This window comes from Lagenorhynchus albirostris, chromosome 14 (assembly GCF_949774975.1).
Source record: "Lagenorhynchus albirostris chromosome 14, mLagAlb1.1, whole genome shotgun sequence".
Taxonomy (NCBI): domain Eukaryota; kingdom Metazoa; phylum Chordata; class Mammalia; order Artiodactyla; family Delphinidae; genus Lagenorhynchus; species Lagenorhynchus albirostris.
The window spans coordinates 88,398,286-88,419,674 of NC_083108.1; the positions used below are offsets into that span (position 1 = coordinate 88,398,286).

Consider the following 21,389-nt stretch of genomic DNA (forward strand, 5'->3'; position numbering starts at 1 on the left):
CAGAGACACAATTTGTTTAGGGATGGCAGGTCCATGCTTAACTCTTTCTCTTTAATTGCCAGTTTTCACTAAGGAGATGATGCCCTAGTTACATCCATTGGTGACAGCAGTGAGTTTTCATTTGATTTTTTTTCTTTTTGCTAATTTGAGTATGATTAAAAAACTCGTAAATCTTAATACTGTTTACAGTTAGTTTCAATCATTTGCAGTCAGTATTCTTTTAGAGGGTTTCATTGTCCCAGCCTTAGCCAAAGGGAGCCTTTCAGCTTGGCTCTGAGGCTTTTTGGAAAGACTCTGTTAGTCTTAGCTGGCTTCCTGGCTTCCTTGCTTCAGGGCCCAAGAAGATAGTCTCTGCTCATTTGAGTATTTCCCGTCCCAGATCTGGAATCAACCTTTTCTCCAGGAGCCTGTATCTTTTCGTAGGGAGTGTGCTCAGGGACCACAGTTGATACTGGAATGTCATTACTTCTGGGCTGTTTCAGCAGGCAGACCTAGGGATCTTCGGAAAGGAAAAAAGTTTATTATTCATGTTGATATTTCCAATTCAAATTACAGAGTTTAAAAGATTTATTTTTTTGAAATTACTCTTTTTTGGGTGGAAGTAACCCAGTTGTTCACTAAGAGATGAATGGATAAACAAAATGGGGTGTGGTTGTGTATGTATATATTCAATCTTAAAAAGAAATGAATTCTGACACATGCTACAACATGGGTGAACCTTGAGGACATTATTTTCAGTGAAATAAGCCAGTCACAAAAGGAAAAATACTGTAAGATTCTACTTACGTGAGGTTCTGTTACTGAACCAGGTTTGTTCACCCAACACGCAGCAAGCCAAATGCTGAGACGCTGCAGTTTGTAGCAGAGAAAGAGTTTATTCACGAGACAGCCAAGTGAGGAGATGGGAGAACAAATGTCGGATCTGTCTCCTCGCAGGTGAGGGACTTGAGATATTCACGGGATAAAGAAGCAGGGAGGTCTTAGGTGTGGGGAAGTGATTGGAAGTAGGGAAAAGGTGAGGTAATCAGTGTTCTGTGCAGGCATATCAGGGTACATGCTTCTTCGTGGGATATGTGTTCAAAAATGGAGACACTTAGCATGATCCGAGGGTGGAGGTTTTGGCCCTCTGACATCAGGCGGTCATTCATCAGACACGTGTGCAGGCCCAGTTTTTAGGGTCAGCGGTCCCAACCGGTCTTGGCTGCCTTGAACTGGACAAGAGCTGACTCTAGGTTTCTGGAAAACAGCTTAAGTGCCCATTGATATAGTGACCCATACGTCCGAGGTGTAACCTATAGGGGACAGTTAGTAACTCAGGCAAAGCTTGGTAACTGAGGGCGGGTTCAGGCGGGGGTTTACCAGGCTGTCCCTGGGCTGCTGCTCTGTAAGATGAGCTCGAGAATTCCTGTTAGTCAACACTGTCTGCTAACCCTGTGGAACATGGTTTCCGTTCCTAGAGTAGTCAAGATCATAGAAAGTGTGGTCCATGCTGGTTGTCAGGGAGTCGTGGTAGGAGGAGGATGGGAAGTTACTGCTCAGAGGATATAGAGTTTCAGTTCTGCAAGATGAAGAGTTCTGGAGATGAATGTGACTGCTGGGAATGGTTACACAGCACTGCGAAGGTACTGAATTCCAATGAACTGTAAACTTTAAAATGGTTAAGATACTAAGTTTATGTTACGTATTTTATGTTATCACAAGGAAAAATTTTCTAAGATAAGCTGTGACTCTTACCTCACCCAATACCAAAAGATTACCTCAAAATGGAACATAGACTTTAAGAGCAAAAGCTATAAAATTTCTGGAAGAAATCATAGAGGAAAATATTCATGACCTTCTCTTAGGCTAAAGTTCTTAGAAAGCTCTTTCATAGGTTGTGCTTTTTGAGATAGAAATTGGGCCACATCAAGATTAAAACTTTTGAACTTCGAAGTCACCATTCAGAAAATGAAAACACAGTCCCAGACCGGGACTTCAAGTATTTAAAGTCCGGGAGATAGTATTTGCAAATCATGTACCTGATAACAGGGATATATTCAGAATATATGAAGAATGCTTACAACTCAGTAAGAAGACAGACAACCCAATTTAAAACATGGGCAAAGGATTTGAACAGACACTTCACCAAAGAAGATGTATAGATGGCAAGTAAGCACCGGAAAAGATGTTTAACATCATGAGTCACTAGGGAAATAAAATTCATATCATAACGAAGTCCCACTTTATACCCAATGGCTATAACCAAAAAGGCAGACAGTAAGTGTTGACAAGGATGTAGAGAAATTGGAACCACTGTAGACTGCTGGTGGGAGTATAAAGTACAGTCACCTTGTAAAGTTTTCGGCAGTTTCTTTAAAGGGTTAGATGTAAACTTACTGTACAGAGCAGCAGTTTTACTTCTAGGAATTTACCCAAGATAAAGGAAGACATGTTCACACAAAGACTTGTATAGTAGCTCAAAACTAAAAAGAATCTAAATGTGGATTAAGTGGTGAACGTATAGACGAAATGGAACACTATTCAGCAATTAAGGGGCAAACCGCTGGTGTGTGCTGTAACAAGAATAAACCTCCAAAGTGTTGTGCTGAGCGGAAGAAGCCAGACGCAGTACCTAGTGTGGTCCCAGTCGTGTGAAATGTCTGGAACAGGCAGATCTGTGCACAGGAGCAGAGCAGTGGTTGTCTGGGGGTCGGGGGTGAGCGTGGGCCTCGGCTCCAGAGGAATCTGTCTGAGGCAGTTGGAACGCTGTAAACCTGGATGTGTGGACTGTTGCAGAACTTTCAATTTATTAAAAATCATTGAAGTTAAAAAAATTACTCTATATAGAAGCATTATTGAGGTATAATTTATATACCATAAAATTTACCCTTTTAAGGTGTACCTTCAGTCATTTTTAGTATTCACAGTGTTGCCTAAATATCACCGTATCCAATTTCGGAACATTATCATTACTTCCAGAAGAAACCCTGTCCCCATTCACAAGCCACTCTCCATCCCCTCCTTCCCCTATCCCCTGACAGCCATTTAATCTACTTGGGGTGTTCAAGAATTTCCCTATCCTAGACATTTATATAAACAGAATCATGTCAGAGGTGGCCCTGTGTATCTGGCTTCTTTCATTTAGCGTAGTGTTTTCAAGGTAGTTTTGTGTTGGTCTCAGCCTGGCAGGAATGATGCTGTGACACAGAGCGCCTGGGGTGGGGCTCGCCGGCACCAGTGCTGCTTGTGGCAGCCCCACAGACATTTCCCTGACTGGAGCCAGCGTCACGGCTGGACCAGCCCTTGTGGTTCTTACTGTGACTGCAAGGCGCCTCTCATCAGCAACCATCGGGGAACTCTGAAAACATAAGGTTTACTACTCACAGACCCTGCGGGGTACGTGGCACACCGGGGGCCACACAGCAGAGAGAAGGAGAGGACGAGAATGCGGACCTGGGGTTCTGCCTTTACTGGGGTCAAGGGGGGGTGAGGTTCTGCCTTTATTATTGGGGCAAGGGGGGGTTGCAGGTTCATTATTTATTGGTGAATTTAAAATAAGGCTGAGAATTCAGGCACTGGAAGGGAAGAGCGGGGTCACTCAAGTGAGCAGTTATCTAGGTCACCCAGGGCTTTCTGGGAGGGGAACGTCAGGTGGGGCGGCCTGTCTCCTTATCTAGCTGTGTGGCTGGCAGTGCGTTTATCTAAGACGGATGACTTTGAAGTGGTGCCTCAGAAATCAGAAGCTTTCAGTACGATCAGGCACTTGCATTACAGTCAACAAAAGCTAATTGTCAGGTACCTATAGTACAAAAGTTCATCATGTAGCATTTTTCGGTGCTTCATTCTTTCTTATGGCTAAATAACGTGCCTTTGTATGTATAGATCACATATGATTTATCCCTTCATCCATTGATGGGTATTTGGCTATTAGGAATCAGGCTGTTAGAGCCATTTGTGTGCAAGCGTTTCTGTGGATGTAGGCTTTTAATTCTGTTGAGCGGATAGATAAGAATGGGATCGCCGGCTAACACAGTAATTCTGGGTTTAACACTGAGGAGCTGCCAAGCTGGGTCCCAAGTGGCTGCTCCATTTTACATTCCCACCAGCTCTGCCTGAGGGTTAAAAGCTTTCCTCTTGCAACTTTTTGTCACGTGCTAGATATCTTTGTTCTTAAAAAGAGTGATATAACTGTCATGTCCTATAGCATACATAAGACGGTTTTAAAATAACAATTTGTTACCATTAACAAGGGTGCTAAATGAGGTTCAGTCTATCTTTGTAGCCCATTTTATCCAAAGAATGCACAGTTAAATACCGCATGTTAAGTCAGTTGGTAAAATGATTGTCTGTTGTAGTTTTGTTTCCAATTGTATAAATAAATGTATCTGTTGACATTTATTTTCAATGTTAGGGATTGCCCTCCCTCCTCTTTTAGATCATGTGAAATATTTACGTGATTCAAAGTAGAAAGTGTGTAGCGTCATTCAGACAAGGCTCCATCCCTCCTGCTCTGTCCCTTCCCGCCCCCGGAGGGAACCATTTTACAGTTCCTAGTTCATCCTCTCAGTGATTCTTTTGGAAATACAAGCAAACACACACACACACACACACCTGACCTGACTCAACGCTAAGCCTTGTCAGGCAGCCTTTCTTCTGCCTCTAGCCCTGTGTTTCCTAGAGCTCAGCATGCCTGTATCCTAACATGTTTCTCTCAGTTTTACCCCTTGTATTTTGTTGTTATAATAGCTTCTGGAATGAGCATCCTCTGGACGCTTCCCCCTGACTGCCGAGTGCCTTTCTCTCTTCCCTTTTCTCTCCTTCCCCTCTCATTCTCAGAATCTCTTTTCTCTTGTCCCTCTCTTTGCCTGAATCTTTGTTTTCTCACTTCTTGTGCTGATCAATTTGGGCTCCATTTCCAGCAGCTTCCCCTCGCAGTGAAGACCCGTCCTTGTAGAAGGGGCGGTTTGCCCGTTATTTCTCAGACCCTCGTGTTCCTAGGTGACCACAGTGCTGTTAGGTCACTTAGCGACTTTGGGAATGTCTTTTTTAGTCACCTGCAACTCTGAGCCTGAGAGGCTCAGATTCCCCTCGGGAGGTGCTCTCCTGTTGGGGGTGACTTTGGAGATCGGCCCAGTGGCCCCCGGTCCCCCGTCCCAGTTCTGCAGTTAGGTCACATCTGCCTGGATCCTGGGTTTGTGAGGAACCCTGTCACCTGGGTCCATTTGTCTGTCTGTGGACATCTCTGGGCTTCTTCTTTTGCTATTCTGGTAGGCCACTTTTGTTTTTATTTGGAGATTAAAAGACTACACTGTTCTCCTGATCTCATCCTACTCTCAATGTTTAACAACAAAAGTAAGACTCAGCGAGAGAGATGAAGTGAATTGTTCACGGACATCCAGATATTGAGAGAAGAAGCTCTACTGAGACAGACTGTTTTGTCCACAGCCCATTTCTCGTGTACGTCGCCTCCAGCAGGGTCGTTCCGTCCTTACCATCTGGCGTCATGTTCTTCTTGAGTGTCTGCCCGGAGTTGTTTAAATCTCTGGGTGGTTACCGCACTTTCGGGGATCCTGGGGGCCTGTGCAGAGTCTGGGCGGGGCGGGGGGCTGTGGTTGTGTGCTGGGTTCCCCACTTCGTTTCCTCTCACTTGTGCCCCCCAAGCCGCCCTGACCACAGTCCGCAGAGCCCCCAGTCCAGCCTGGGTGAGCACGTTCACCAGCAAAGGAGACCGAGGTTGGGGCCCAGAGGAAAAGTGCTCGCAAAAGTGAGCTTGCTCTTGTGTCTGCAGGTCCCACCTCTCCAGGAGCAAGAGAGCACATGCGATGGCACCAGAAAGCTCCAGGGGGAGGAATCCATCCTGGGTCAAGAAACCCCTGACCAGAGGCCTCTCCCTGGAGGACCCCGGCAGAGGCACAAGAGTCCCGGGACAGAGCAGGTCCTAGAGTGGCTGTTTATTTCCCAGGAGCAGCCGAAGGCAAAGAAGACCTGGGTGAGTTACTGGTTTGTTCATTTCCACTTCTTTTCTTTATTTCTTTTTCATTTTTTTGGTGGGGAGAGGGATGGAGGTCCTCCATCCCTCCAGGTGGGAGGTCGTGTAAGGTCCCTGAGGTCCCTGTTTCCTGGTTTCCCCAGACTCAATTTTCAGCTCCTTTTCCACACCCCCCCCCCAATTTTTTTTAATGGATATTGTTCTGTTTAAATGTGTTTACAAACTGTGTATTGTTTCTGGTGTGAATGCATTTTTAATTTATGTTGGTGGCGTATACGCATGTGTATCCTGCTGTATTGCTTATATTTTTCGTTAAGCACCGTCCTCTTGTATGGCCGTCAGCAGTGTCTTGGTGTCCACTTGCCTCACGTTCTCTGCCAGCTCTTAATTACTGTTGTTCTTTTTATTTGAGCCATTCAGGTATGGTGGTGTCTCTGTATGGGCTTACTTTGCATTTCCTGCTAGCATGCTTTTTGGACATTTTGTTACCTTTTGTGGGTGTTTTCTGTCTGTTTCTTATTGACAGGAGTTATTTATTTTCTGGAAGCGTACCAGAAATGCTGTTTCAGGCCGCACCTCAGTCCTGTTATATCAAGACTTTTCATCTTAATAAGATTCAGTGATTCATGCACATTGAAGTTTAAAGCAAACCTGATACCAAATCCATATTTACCTGGGGTGCTTCTCTCACCTCCAATATTTTGTTATGACAGTTTTCAAACGCAGGGCAAAATCGAAAGGATTTTGCAGTGAACATCTGTATACTCATCACCTTGAATTTACCTTTAACATTTTACTGTACTTGCTTTATCACATTATCCATCTTTCCATCCCTCTGCATCTCTTACCCCATCTTATTTTTGCTGTATTTCTTAATATATTTTAGACATCAGCATGCTTCCCTCTAAATACTTCAGTATGCACAGCATTAACTGTTGTTCAGTGTTTGTTTACAAGCTGGGTTTTTTTCCCCTGTCTTGCCTTTTCATTCTGTTAATTAATGCTGCCTTTTGATGAACAGCTACTTCTAATTTTTACTTCATTTAGTTTCTAAATTTTTTCTTTTATTACTGGTGTTTTTTGTGTCCAATCTAAGAACGTTTTTTGTTATCCAGAGCTCATGAAGACAGTTTTCTTTGTTCACATTTACCTTTCACATGTAGATTCACAATACATCTAGAATTAATACTTATGTTTAGTGTTAGTAGGAGTCAAGCTTTATTTTTTTCATCAAGTTGCCTAATTGCCCCAGTGCCACTGAAGTGATTGACCTCTACCTATGGCTCTGCGGTGCCACCTTGTCATATATCAGGCGTCCATAAATATAGTTTGGTTTCACAACTCTTTATTCTGTTCCATTGGCCTACTTTTCCATCCTTATGCCAGTTTCACACTGTCTTGATTTATAATAAGTCTTGATATCTGGATGCTTCCAGTTTTTGGTGATTATGAATGCTGTCAACACTCACATGTGTGTTTTTGTGTGGACATGAGTTTTCATATCAGTTGGGTAAATACCTAGGAGCATGATTGCTGGATTGTATGGCGATTCTATGTTTACCTTTGTAAGAGACTGTCTTCCAGAGTGCCTTGCAGTTTTGCATTCCCACTTGCAGTGAATGAGCGTCTCTGTTCCTCATCCTGACCAGTTGTTGGTATTGTCAAGTTGTTAAAAATTTTGCCATTCTGATAGATGTGAGGTGATATTTCACTGTAGTTTTAAGTTGCATTTCCCTAATGGCTAGGTAGTGGTATTGAGTATATTTCTATATGTGTTTTATTCTTTCTATATCTTTGGTGAAGTATCTGTTTTCTTGTCATTGATTTTTTTAAAATTTAATATTAAACAAAAATTTTATTGGCGTATAGTTGATTTACAATGTTGTGTTAGTTTCAGGTGTACAGCAAAGTGAATCAGTTATACATATATCTACTCTTTTTAATTTAATTTTTTTTTAAGATTTTTTTTTTGATGTGGACCATTTTTTTTTTTAAGTCTGGTGAATTGGTTACAATATTGCTTCTGTTTTAGGTTTTGGTTTTTTTTTTTTTTTTTTTGGCCCTAGGCATGTGGGATCTTAGCTCCCCAACCGGGGATTGAATCTGCACCCCCTGCATCAGAAGGTGAAGTCTTAACCACTGGACCCCCAGGGAAGTCCCTCCATTCTTTTTTAGATTCTTTTCACATATGGGCCACTACAGAGTATTAAGTAGAGTTCCCTGTGCAGTAGGTTCTTATTAGTTATCTATTTTATATATACTAGTGTGTATATGTCAATCCCAATCTCCCAGTTTATCCTTCCTCCCATCCCCTGGTACCATAACTTTGTTTTCTACATCTGTGACTCTGTCTCTGTTTTGTAGATAAGTTCATTAGTACCATTTTTTTAGATTCCACCTATAAGCAATATCATATGATATTTGTCTTTCTTACTTCACTGAGTATGACAATCTCTGGGTCCATCCATGTTGCTTCAAATGGCATTATTTTGTTCTTTATGGCTGAGTAATATTCCATTGTATATATGTACCGTATCATTAAAAAAAATGTTTCTTAGGAAGAAATAGAAAATATGAACAGACCAATCACAAGCACTGAAATTGAAACTGTGATTAAAAATCTTCCAACAAAGAAAAGCCCAGGACCAGATGGCTTCACAGGCGAATTCTATCAAACATTTAGAGAAGAGCTAACACCTATCCTTCTGAAACTCTTCCAAAATATAGCAGAGGGAGGAAAACTCCCAAACTCCTTCTACGAGGCCACCATCACCTTGATACCAAAACCAGACAAGGATGTCACAAAGAAAGAAAACTACAGGCCAATATCACTGATGAACATAGATGCAAAAATCCTCAACAAAATACTAGCAAACAGAATCCAACAGCACATTAAAAGGATCATACACCATGATCAAGTGGGGTTTATTCCAGGAATGCAAGGATTCTTCAATATACGCAAATCTATCAATGTGATAAACCATATTAACAAACTGAAGGAGAAAAACCATATGATCATCTCAATAGATGCAGAGAAAGCTTTTGACAAAATTCAACACCCATTTATGATAAAAACCCTGCAGAAAGTAGGCATAGAGGGAAATTTCCTCAACATAATAAAGGCCATATATGACAAGCCCACAGCAAACATCATCCTCAATGGTGAAAAACTGAAAGCATTTCCACTAAGATCAGGAACAAGACAAGGTTGCCCACTCTCACCACTCTTATTCAACATAGTTTTGGAAGTTTTAGCCACAGCAATCAGAGAAGAAAAGGAAATAAAAGGAATCCAAATCGGAAAAGAAGAAGTAAAGCTATCACTGTTTGCAGATGACATGATCCTATAGATAGAGAACCCTAAAGATGCTACCAGAAAACTACTAGAGCTAATCAATGAATTTGGTAAAGTGGCAGGATACAAAATTAATGCACAGAAATCTCTGGCATTCCTATATACTAATGATGAAAAATCTGAAAGTGAAATCAAGAAAACACTCCCATTTACCATTGCAACAAAAAGAATAAAATATCTAGGAATAAACCTACCTAAGGAGACAAAAGACCTGTATGCAGAAAATTATAAGACACTGATGAAAGAAATTAAAGATGATACAAATAGATGGAGAGATATACCATGTTCTTGGATTGGAAGAATCAACATTGTGAAAATGACTCTACTACCCAAAGCAATCTATAGATTCAATGCAATCCCTATCAAACTACCACTGGCATTTTTCACAGAACTAGAACAAAAAATTTCACAATTTGTATGGAAACACAAAAGACCCCGAATAGCCAAAGCAATCTTGAGAACGAAAGAAGGAACTGGAGGAATCAGGCTCCCAGACTTCAGACTATACTACAAAGCTACAGTTATCAAGACGGTATGGTACTGGCACAAAAACAGAAAGATAGATCAATGGAACAGGATAGAAAGCCCAGAGATAAACCCACGCACATATGGTCACCTTATCTTTGACAAAGGAGGCAGAAATGTACAGTGGAGAAAGGACAGCCTATTCAATAAGTGGTGCTGGGAAAACTGGACAGCTACATGTAAAAGTATGAGATTAGATCACTCCCTAACACCATACACAAAAATAAGCTCAAAATGGATTAAAGACCTAAATGTAAGGCCAGAAACTATCAAACTCTTAGAGGAAAACATAGGCAGAACACTCTATGACATAAATCACAGCAAGGTCCTTTTTGACCCACCTCCTAGAGAAATGGAAATAAAAACAAAAGTAAACAAATGGGACCTAATGAAACTTAAAAGCTTTTGCACAGCAAAGGAAACCATAAAGAAGACCAAAAGACAACCCTCAGAATGGGAGAAAATATTTGCAAATGAAGCAACGGACAAAGGATTAATCTCCAAAATTTATAAGCAGCTCATGCAGCTTAATAACAAAAAAACAAACAACCCAATCCAAAAATGGGCAGAAGACCTAAATAGACATTTCTCCAAAGAAGATATACAGAGTGCCAACAAACACATGAAAGAATGCTCAACATCACTAATCATTAGAGAAATGCAAATCAAAACTACAATGAGATATCATCTCACACCAGTCAGAATGGCCATCATCAAAAAATCTAGAAACAATAAATGCTGGAGAGGGTGTGGAGAAAAGGGAACCCTCTTACACTGTTGGTGGGAATGTAAATTGATACAGCCACTGTGGAGAACAGTATGGAGGTTCCTTAAAAAGCTACAAATAGAACTACCATATGACCCAGCAATCCCACTACTGGGCATATACCCTGAGAAAACCATAATTCAAAAAGAGTCATGTACCAAAATGTTCATTGCAGCTCTATTTACAATAACCCAGAGATGGAAACAACCTAAGTGTCCATCATCGGATGAATGGATAAAGAAGATGTGGCACATATATACAATGGAATATTACTCAGCCATAAAAAGAGACGAAATTGAGCTATTTGTAATGAGGTGGATAGACCTAGAGTCTGTCATACAGAGTGAAGTAAGTCAGAAAGAGAGAGACAAATACCGTATGCTAACACATATATATGGAATTTAAAAAAAAATGTCATGAAAAACCTAGGGGTGAAACAGGAATAAAGACACAGACTTACTAGAGAATGGACTTGAGGCTATGGGGAGGGGGAAGGGTAAACGGTGACAAAGCGATAAAGAGGCATGGACATATATACACTACCAAAAGTAAGGTAGTTAGCTGGTGGGAAGCAGCCGCATAGCACAGAGAGATCAGCTCGGTGCTTTGTGACCGCCTGGAGGGGTGGGATAGGCAGGGTGGGAGGGAGGGAAAAAAAAATGTTTCTTAAAATTCTTTATCTTGTTTATTTTGTCTTGAGAGGGCAGAAGCCAAACTTACTGAGTTTGATGGGCATGACATTAAGATATTACATACGGCTCTTCAGGATTTGGGGCTACAAAATCATGCTTTCTTATTCTTTTTTTTAAAAAAATATCATTATTGAAGTATAATTGCTTTACAATGTGGTGTTAGTTTCTGCTGTATAACAAAGTGAATCAGCTATATGTTTACATATATCCCCATATCCCCTCCCTCTTGAGCCTCCCTCCCACCCTCCCTATCCCACCCATCTAGGTCGTCACAAAACATGGAGCTGATCTCCCTGTGCTATGTAGCAGCTTCCCACTAGCCATCCATTTTACATTTGGTAGTGTATATATGTCAGTGCTACTCTCTCACTTCATCCCAGCTTCCCCCTTACCCCCGCTGTGTCCTCAAGTCCATTCTCTGTCTGCGTCTTTATTCCTGCCCTGCCACTAGTTTCATCGATACCATTTTTTGAGATTCCATATATGTGCGTTAGCATGCGGTATTTGTTTTTCTCTTTCTGACTTACTTCACTCTGTATAACAGTGTCTAGGTCCATCCACCTCACTGCAAATAACTCAATTTGTTCCTTTTTATGGCCAAGTAATATTCCATTGTATATATGTGCCACATCTTCTTTATCCATTCATCTGTCAGTAGATATTTAGGTTGCTTCCATGTCCTGGCTCTTGTAAGTAGTGCTGTAGTGAACATTGTGGTACATATGTCTTTTTGAATTATGGTTTTCTCAGGGTATATGCCCAGTAGTGGGATTGCTGGGTCATATGGTAGTTCTGTTTTCAGTTTTTTAAGGAACTTCCATAGTGTTCTCCATAGTGGCTGTATCAATTTACATTCCCACCAACAGTGCAGGAGGGTTCCCTTTTCTCCACACCCTCTCGAGCATTTATTGTTTGTAGATTTTTTGATGATGGCCATTCTGACCAGTGTGAGGTGATACATCACTGTGGTTTTGATTTGCATTTCTCTAATGATTAGTGATGTTGAGCATCTTTTTATGTGTTTGATGGCAAGCTGTATGTCTTCTTTGGAGAAATGTCTATTTAGGTCTTCTGCCCATTTTTGGATTGCGTTGTTTGTTTTTTTGATATTGAGCTGCATGAGCTGCTTGTATATTTTGGAGACTAATCCTTTGTCAGTTGCTTTGTTTGCAGATATTTTCTCCCACTCTGAGGGTTGTCTTTTCGTCTTGTTTATGGTTTCCTTTGCTGTGCAAAAGCTTTTAAGTTTCATTAGGTCCCATTTGTTTATTTTCGTTCTTATTTCCATTACTCTAGGAGGTGGGTCAAAAAGGATATTGCTGTGATTTATGTCATAGAGATACCACATCTTCTTTATCCATTCCTCTGTTGATGGACACATAGGTTGCTTCCACATCCTGGCTATTGTAAATAGTGCTGCAGTGAACATTAGGGTGCATGTATCTTTTCAAATTGTGGTTTTCTGTGGGTATATGCCTAGGAGTGGGATTGCTGGGTCATATGGTAGTTCTATTTTTAGTTTTTTAAGGAATCTCCATACTGTTCTCCATAGTGGTTGTACCAATTTCCATTCCCACCAACAGTGTAGGAGGGTTTCCTTTTCTCTACATCTTCTCCAGCATTTATTGTTTATAGATTTTGTTGTTGTTGTTGTTTGTTTATAGATTTTTTGATGATGGCCATTCTGTGACTGGTGGGAGGTGATACCTCATTGCAGTTTTGATTTGTATTCTCTAGTAATTAGTGATGTTGAGCATCTTTTCATGTGCTTTTTGGCCATCTGTTGTCATGGATTTTTAAGAATTCTTTGTTATTCTAGATTTAAATCCTTTATAAGAAAAGTGATTTGAAAATATTTTCTCCCAGTCTCTGGTTTGTGTTTTCATTTCCATGACACCAACTTTCACAGAGCAAAATGTTTTAATTTTGATAAAGTTTATTTTCTGAATTTTAATTTTTTAAAATGAGTTTTGCTTTTGGTGTCATATCTAAAATTTCATTGCCCAAACAAAAGTGCACAAATTAAAAAAAATTTTTCTCTGGAATTTGTAAAGTTTTAGTTTTCACATTTAAGTCTGTGATCCATTTTTAGTTAATTTTTGTATAGAGTGTGGGGTATGTGTTGAGGTTCATTTTTTATGTGTATGGATGTGCAAGGGTTCCAGCACCCTTTGTTGAAAAGGGTGATCCTTTCTCCATTGAATTGCTTTTGTGTTTTTATGAAAAAAAAATTTTTTTTTCCAGAGACAGTGTTTATATGGGTCTATTTCTAGGCTCTCTTTTCTGTTCCATTGATTTTTATGTCTAATCTTTTACCAGTATCATGCTTTCTTCCTTTTATAGGAAGTCTTAAAGTGGGCTAGTGGGAGTGCTGCACCTTTGTTCTTCAGAATTGTTTTGGCTGTTCTAGTTTTTTGCTTTTCTGTATTAATTATAGAAGAGCTTGAGGATAGCTACAAAAAAGCTTGTTAGGATTTTGATTGGAATTACAGTGAATCTATGAGTCAAATTAGGGAAAACTTACATCTTAACAATACTGAGTTTTCCAATCCATGAACACACTATAGCTTTCCATGTTTTAGATCTTTGATTTTTTAAACCACTGTTTGTATTTTGGAGCATACGTATTTCTGCACACATATTTTATTTTATCATCTTAACCATTTTTTTTTTTTTTTTTGCGGTATGCGGGCCTTTCACTGTTGTGGCCTCTCCAGTTGCAGAGCACAGTCATCCAGACGCGCAGGCTCAGCGGCCATGGCTCACGGGCCCAGCCGCTCCGCGGCATATGGGATCTTCCCAGACCGGGGCACGAACCTGCGTCCCCTGCGTCGGCAGGCGGAATCCCAACCACTGCGCCACCAGGGAAGCCCCATCTTAACCATTTTAAGTGACAATTCAGTGGTATTAAATACATTCATAACATTGGCAGTCATAACCACCATATCCGTCTCCACAGCACTCTTCCTCTTGAAAAACTGAAGCTCTATACCATTAAACAATAACTCCCAATTCCCCCCTCCCCATAACCCCTGCAAGCGCCACTCTACTTTCTGTCTCTGATTTTGACTACGCTAGTTACCTCATATAAGTGGAATCATACAGTAATTGTCTTTTTGTGACTGGCTTATCTCCCTTGACATAATGTTCACAAGGTTCATCCTTGTTATAGCATACTGCAAACTTTCTTCCTTTTTAAAGCTGAATAATAATTTGTTGTATGTATATACCTCATTTTGCTTATCCATTCATCCATCCATGGACACTTGGATTGCTTTCATGTTTTAGCTACTGTGAATATTAACGTTGCTATGAACATGGATGTAGAAATATCTCTTTAAGACCCTGCTTTCACTTCCTTTGGGGATATACACAGAGATGAAATTGCTGGACCATATGGTAATAATAATTTTTAATTTTTTGAGGAGCCACCAAACTGTTTTCCACAGCAGCTACACCATGTTGTATCCCCAACCAGCAGTGTACAAGTGTTCCCATTATTCCACATCCTCGCCAACCTTTGTTATTTTTATCGTTTTTGATAGCCATCCTAATGAGTGTGAGCAGAAACTCATTATAGTTTTTTTTTTAATTAATTAATTTATTTGGCTGTGTTGGGTCTTTGCTGCTGCATGGGCTTTCTCTAGTTGTGATGAGCGGGGGTCACTCCTCGTTGCAGTGCACGGGCTTCTCACTGCAGTGGCCTCTCTCTTTCAGAGAGTGGGCTCTAGGTGCATGGGCTTCAGTAATTGTGGCACGTGGGCTCAGTAGTTGTGGTTCCTGGGCTCTAGAATACAGGCTCAGTAGTTGTGGTGCACAGGCTTAGTTGCTCTGTGCCACGTGGGATCTTCCTGGCCCAGGGCTTGAACCTGTGTCCCCTGCATTGGCAGGCAGATTCTTAACCACTGCGCTGCCAGGGAAGTCCCTCATTGTAGTTTTGATTTGCATTTTTGTTATGATTAGTGATGTTCAGCATCTTCATGTGCTTATTGGCCATTTGTATATCTTCTTCGGGGAAATGTCTATTCAAGTCCTTTGATTACTTTTGAATAGGTTGTTTTTTGTTGAGTTTTAGTTCTTTATATATTCTAGATATTAATCCCTTATAAGATATATGACTTGCAGATATTTTCTCCCATTTTGGGAGTTGCCTTTTTACTATGTTGATGTTGTGTTTTGATGCAAAATTTTTTTTAATTTTCATGAAGTTCAATTGGTTGGTTTTTCTTTTGTTGCTTGTACCTTTTGTGTCATTTTCAAGAAATCATTGCCAAATCTAACATTGTGAAGCTTTTGCCCTATGTTTTCTTCTTATATAGTTTTAGGTCTTACATTTAGGTCTTTGATCCATTCTGAGTTAATTTTTATATAGTGTTAGATGAGGGTCCAACTTCATTTTTTTTAATGTGGATATCCAGTTTTCCCAGTAGTATTTGTTGGAAAGACTTTCCCCATAAATGGTCTTGGAACCATTGCCAAAAATCATTTGACCATATATGCAGGGGGTTATTTCTGGGCTCTGTTCTATTCCATTGTCACCTTTATGTCAGTACCACATTGTTTTGATTACTGTAGCTTTGTAGTAAGTTTTTTTTAATGTTATTTATTTATTTGGCTGCATTGGATCTTAGTTGCGGCATGCAGGATCTTCATTGTGACATGCAGGATCTTTTTGTTGCGGCATGCAGTCTTCTCCAGTTGCAGTGTACAGGCTTCTCTCTAGTTGTGGTGCGCAGGCTCCAGAGTGTGCCGGCTCAGTAGATGTGGTGTGCTGGCCTTGTTGCCCCACAGCATGTTGGATCTTAGTTCCCTGACCAGGGATCGAACCCTCATCCCCTGCATTGGAAGAAGGATTCTTAACCACTGCACCACCAGGGAAGTCCTGTGTAGTAAGTTTTAAAATCAGGAAGTATGAGTCCTCCAGCTTTGTTCTTTTTCAAGATTGTTTTGGCTATTCAGGGTCCCTTGAGCTTCCATATGCATTTTAGGGTGGGTTTTTCTATTTTTGCAAAAAAATCGTCGGAATTTTATTAGGGATTGCATTGAATATGTAGATCACTTTGGGTAGTGTTAACATTTTAATATTAAGGAACATAGGGTATGTTTCTGTTTATTTATGTGTTCTTTAATTTCTTTCAGTAAGGTTTTCAGTTTTCATTCTACAAGTCATTTACGTCCTAGGTTCAGTTATTACTTTTTGATGATGCTATAAATGGAATCATTTTCATAATTTGCTTTTCAGATTGGTCATTGTTAGTGTATAGAAATGCACCTGATTTTGGTGTGTGACTTTGTATCCTGTTATTTGCTGAATTCATTTGTTCTAACTAAGTTGTGTGTGTGTGTGTGTAATCTTTAAGATTTTCTATATATAGGAAGACATTGTCCATGAACAGAGATAATTTTACTCCTTTTTTAATTTAGATGCCTTTTATTTCTTTTTCTTGCCCAATGGCTCTGGCAAGAACTTGAAGCACTATGTTGAATAGAAGTGGAGAAAGAAAGCATTCCTTTTTTTAAAAAAAATATTTATTTATTTGGCTGCATCGGGTCTTAGTTGCAGCACGTGGGATCTTTCATTGTGGCGTGCAGCCTTCTCTCTAGTTGTGGTGCGTGGACTCTAGAGTGTGTGGGCTTAGTAACCCTGCAGCATGCAGGATCTTAGTTCCCTGAACAGGGATTGAACCCACGTCCCCTTCATTGGAAGGCAGATTCTTAACCACTGGACCACGAGGGAAGTCTTGAAAGCAGGCATTCTTGCCTCATTCCTGATCTTAGAAGAAAAGCTTTTAGTCTTTCATCATTGAGTATGATGTTCACTGTGTGTTTTTAAGATGTGGGTTTTATTATGTTGAAGTACTTTCCTTCTATTTCTACTTTGTTGGGTGTTTTGATCATGAAAGAGTGTTGAATTTTGTCAGATCCTTCAATTGAGGTAATCTGCATCGAGATAATCATTTTTTTAACTTCATTCTGTTAGTGTGATGTATTGCATTGAGCAATTTTCAAATGTTGAACCATCCTTGCATTCCAAAAATAAATCCCATTGGTCATGGTGTATGATCTTTTTAATAAGCTGTTGAATTTGATTTGCTATTATTTTGAAGATTTTTGCATCTATGTTCATGAGGAATACTAGTTTGTAGTTTTCTTACAGTGGCTTTGTCTGGATTTGGTATCAGAGCCTTAGGAAGTGTTCCCTCCTCTAGGTTTTGGAAAAGCTTGAGAAAGATTGATGTTATTACTTCTTTAAATATTTGTTAAAATTCACCAGTGAAGCCTGGGCTTTTCTTTTTTGGGGGAAGATTTTTGATTACAGACCCAATCTCCTTACTAGTTATAGATCTGTTCAGATTTCCTATTTCTTTGTGATTTGATCTTAATAGAAACACAAATGGAATTCATTCCTTTCAACTAAGTTATCCAATTTGTTGACATACAATTGTTCATAGTACTTTCCAATAATCATTTTTATTTTTGTAGAATCAGTACTAATTTCCCCACTTTCATTCTTGATTTTAGTAATTCTAGTCTTCTCTCTTTTTTTTTTTTCCTCAGTCTAGCTACCTGAAGGTTTATCAAAATTTGTTTATCTTTTCAAAGAACTAAGCTCTGGTTTCATTGATTTTTTTCCTATTGTTTTTCTAGTTTCTATTTTGTTTGTATTCTAATCTTATTTCCTTCTTTTTGCTACCTTTGTGTTTAATTTGTTCTTTTTCTGTTTCCTTAAGGTGTAAAGTTAGATTATTGATTTGAGATGTTTCTTGTTTTAAATATGTTTGGTTTTTTTTTTTTTTTGAAGATGTTGGGGGTAGGAGTTTATTAATTTATTTATTTTTGCTGTGTTGGGTCTTCATTTCTGTGCGAGGGCTTTCTCTAGTTGTGGCAAGCAGGGGTCACTCTTCATGGCGGTGCACGGGCCTCTCACTATCGCGGTCTCTCTTGTTGCGGAGCACAGGCTCCAGACGCGCAGGCTCAGTAGTTGTGGCTCACGGGCCTAGTTGCTCCGCGGCATGTGGGATCCTCCCAGACCAGGGCTCGAGCCCGTGTTCCCTGCATTAGCAGGCAGATTCTCAACCACTGCACCACGAGGGAAGCCCCTAAATATGTGTTTTTAACTGTAAAATTTTCCCTTAACACTGCTTTTGCTGCATCCCAACAACTTTATGTTGTGTTTTGTTTTCATTCATGTCTAAGTATTTACTAATTTCCCTTTTTTTTTTTTTTTACCCGCTCCTTCCCGCGCCCCTGCCCGAAGTCTACTAATTTCCCTTTTGATTTGTTTGATCCATTGGTTGTTTAAGACCATGTTGTTTAATTCCCACAAATTTGTGAATTTTCCCTTTTTTTCTGCTGCTTTTAGTGATTTTTAACTTCATCCTATGTGGTCAGAGAAGATACTTTGTATGATATTTATCTTTTAAATCTATTGAGATTTAATTTGTGGCCTAACATATGGTCTGTCCTGGAAAATGTCTCATGTGTACTTGAGAAGAATGTATATTTTGTTTTTGGGTAGAATATTCTGTATATGTCTGTTAGAGGTAGTTTATTTAAATTCTGTTTCCTTACTTATTTTCTTTCTGATTGTTCTATGCATTATCGGGAGTGGGATATTGAAGTTTCCAACTATTATTATAAAACTATTTCTCCCTTCAATTATGTCAGTTTTTGTTTCATGTATTTTGACGATTTGTTATTAGGTGTAACTGTTTATAATTTTCTATCTTCTAGCTGTGCTGAAACTTTAATAATATGTAATTTCCTTCTTTGTCTCTTACAACCTTTTTGATTTGTCTGATGTTAGTATAGCCACCCCTGCTCTACTTCGGTTACTACTTGCATGGAATATCTTTATCCATTTTTTCACTTTTGATCTGTTTGTGTCTTTGGATCTAAAGCGAGTTTCTCATAGACAGCATATTTGAATCATGTTTCTTAATCCATTTTGCCAAACTCTATCTTTTCACTGGACAGTTTTATTGATTTACACTTACAGTAATTACTCATAAGGAGGGATTTATTTCTGTCATTTTGCTGTTTTCTTTATACCTTATAGCTTTTTGGTCCTTCAGTTCCTGCAATCACTGTCTTTTGTGATTAGTTGAATTTTTATAGTGAAATGTCTAAATTCCTTTCTCATTTGCTTTTTGTGTAAGTTTTATAACTATTTTCTTTGTGGTGGCCATGGGATTACATTTAACTTCCTAAAGTTATAGCATTCTGATTTGAATTTATACCAGCTTAACTTCAATAACATACAAACACTATGCTCTTTTACAGCTCTGTCCCACCCCTTTTGATTGCTGATGTCTCAGAGTTACATCTTTATACATTGTGTGCCCCGAAATGTAAACTAATAATTATTTCAAATGCATTTGTCTCTTATAATTATGTAGAGAATGAAATGTAGAGGCACAAATATACTACCATTATAATTACCCAGATATTTACCTTTATTCAGATCTTTATTTCTTCAAACAGCTTCAAAATATTGTCTAGTGTTCTTTTATTTCACATACATGACTCCCTTGAACATCTCTTGACAAGCAGGTCTAGTGGTAGCAAACTACCTTTTGTTCTTCTGGGAATGTCTTCATTTCTACCTCACTTTTTACTTAATTAATTAATTTATTTTTGGCTGCATTGGGTCTTCATTGATACATGTGGGCTTTCTCTAGTTCCGGCGAGTGGGATCTACTCTTCATTGCAGTGCACATGCTTCTCATTACTGCGGCTTCTCTTGTTGCAGAGCATGGGTTCTAGAGTGCAGGCTCAGTAGTTGGGGCCCACAGGCTTACTTGCTCCATGGCATGTGGGATCTTCCTGGGCCAGGGCTCAATCCCGTGCCCCCTGCATTGGCAGGTGGATTCTTAACCACGGCACCACCAGGGAAGCCCTCTACCTCACTTTTGAAGCACAGTTTTGTCAGATACAGGATTCTTGGCTGGTAGTTTATTTTTCTTTTAGATCTTTGAATATATGGGTTTATTGCCTTTTGGTCTCCAAAGGTTCTGATGAGAAGTCTATTTATAATCTTACTGAGGAGCCCTTGTAGGAAACAAGTCATTGCTTTCTTGATGCTTTCAGGGTTCTCTCTTTGTCTATTGAAAATTTGAGCATGTGCGTTTCTTTGAGTTCATTGTTTTTGGAGTTTAGATTCTTGGATGTTTATATTCATGTCTTCATCAAATTTGGAATTTCATTTTCAAATTTGGTGTCCATTTTTGAAAATCTTAGCCATTCTAGATGTGTAATGGTGTCTCACTGTTTTAATTTGCAATTCCCTAATGATATATGATGTTGAGCATCTTCTCATATGCTGATTTACAATCGGTGTATCTTCATGTTCAGATCTGTTGCCCCACACCGTGGTTGCTACTTACAGCTGTTGCCTTTTTTATTTCACGAAATTTTAACGTCTTCTCTTCAGTGGTACCTCCTGGTGCATTCAAGCAGCATTGCTTGCTTCCCCCTTTGTGCCCATGTTCTTTTGTCATAGCATCTTTGACTGCCTGTTACATTTTTATGGGTTTAATCTTTGCTGTTCTCTGCAATGCTGAACACTTCTGTCTTTCATCCATTTTATATTACCTGCTCCTAGTTGAATACCTGGCACATGGTATTCTTATATGCTGAAAGACAGGTTAACTGATTTAATGCATATTGATGGGATATTTTCAGTAAACGTTTGCTTTTCTCCCAAAGTACAATGTAAATAATGGACACCCTTAGCAGCCTTTTGTTTACTACAAACTCAGTAAAATGATTTGCAATTGAATGGAGATATGCTGTTTCAGGGACCATTGTCATTCATGGATGTGTTTGTGGACTTTACCTGGGAGGAGTGGCAGCTGCTGGACCCAGCTCAGAAGCACCTGTACAGGAGTGTGATGTTGGAGAACTATAGCAACCTGGTGTCCCTGGGTAAGTACCACCTCCCTGAAAGGAGTGTGTGTCATCTCCAGGCTTCCCCTTCTTGGGTGCTGAAAGCTGGGGCACTTTCGTAAAATGCTTGGTGATTTGCGGCTTATATTTAGAGGCCAGATTTTCTTATTCTCCCTTTGGCATCAAAATCTGCTG

General features: G+C 39.7%; 1 protein-coding gene across 8 annotated transcripts in view; it reads left to right on the plus strand.

Annotated features, from left to right (window-relative positions):
* LOC132504506 (zinc finger protein 268-like) overlaps positions 1 to 21,389 on the plus strand; it is a 65,789-nt gene that overhangs the window by 35,179 nt on the left and 9,221 nt on the right. For 7 of the 8 annotated variants that reach the window (XM_060122010.1, XM_060122009.1, XM_060122002.1 and 4 more), the window contains 2 exons: positions 5,768 to 5,968; positions 21,107 to 21,233. In XM_060122010.1, the coding sequence (XP_059977993.1) occupies positions 5,768 to 5,968; positions 21,107 to 21,233 (328 nt within the window). Of the gene's footprint in view, positions 1 to 965; positions 1,623 to 5,332; positions 5,437 to 5,767; positions 5,969 to 21,106; positions 21,234 to 21,389 lie in introns of those variants that run through there. The other variant, XM_060122005.1, reaches the window with a different exon arrangement.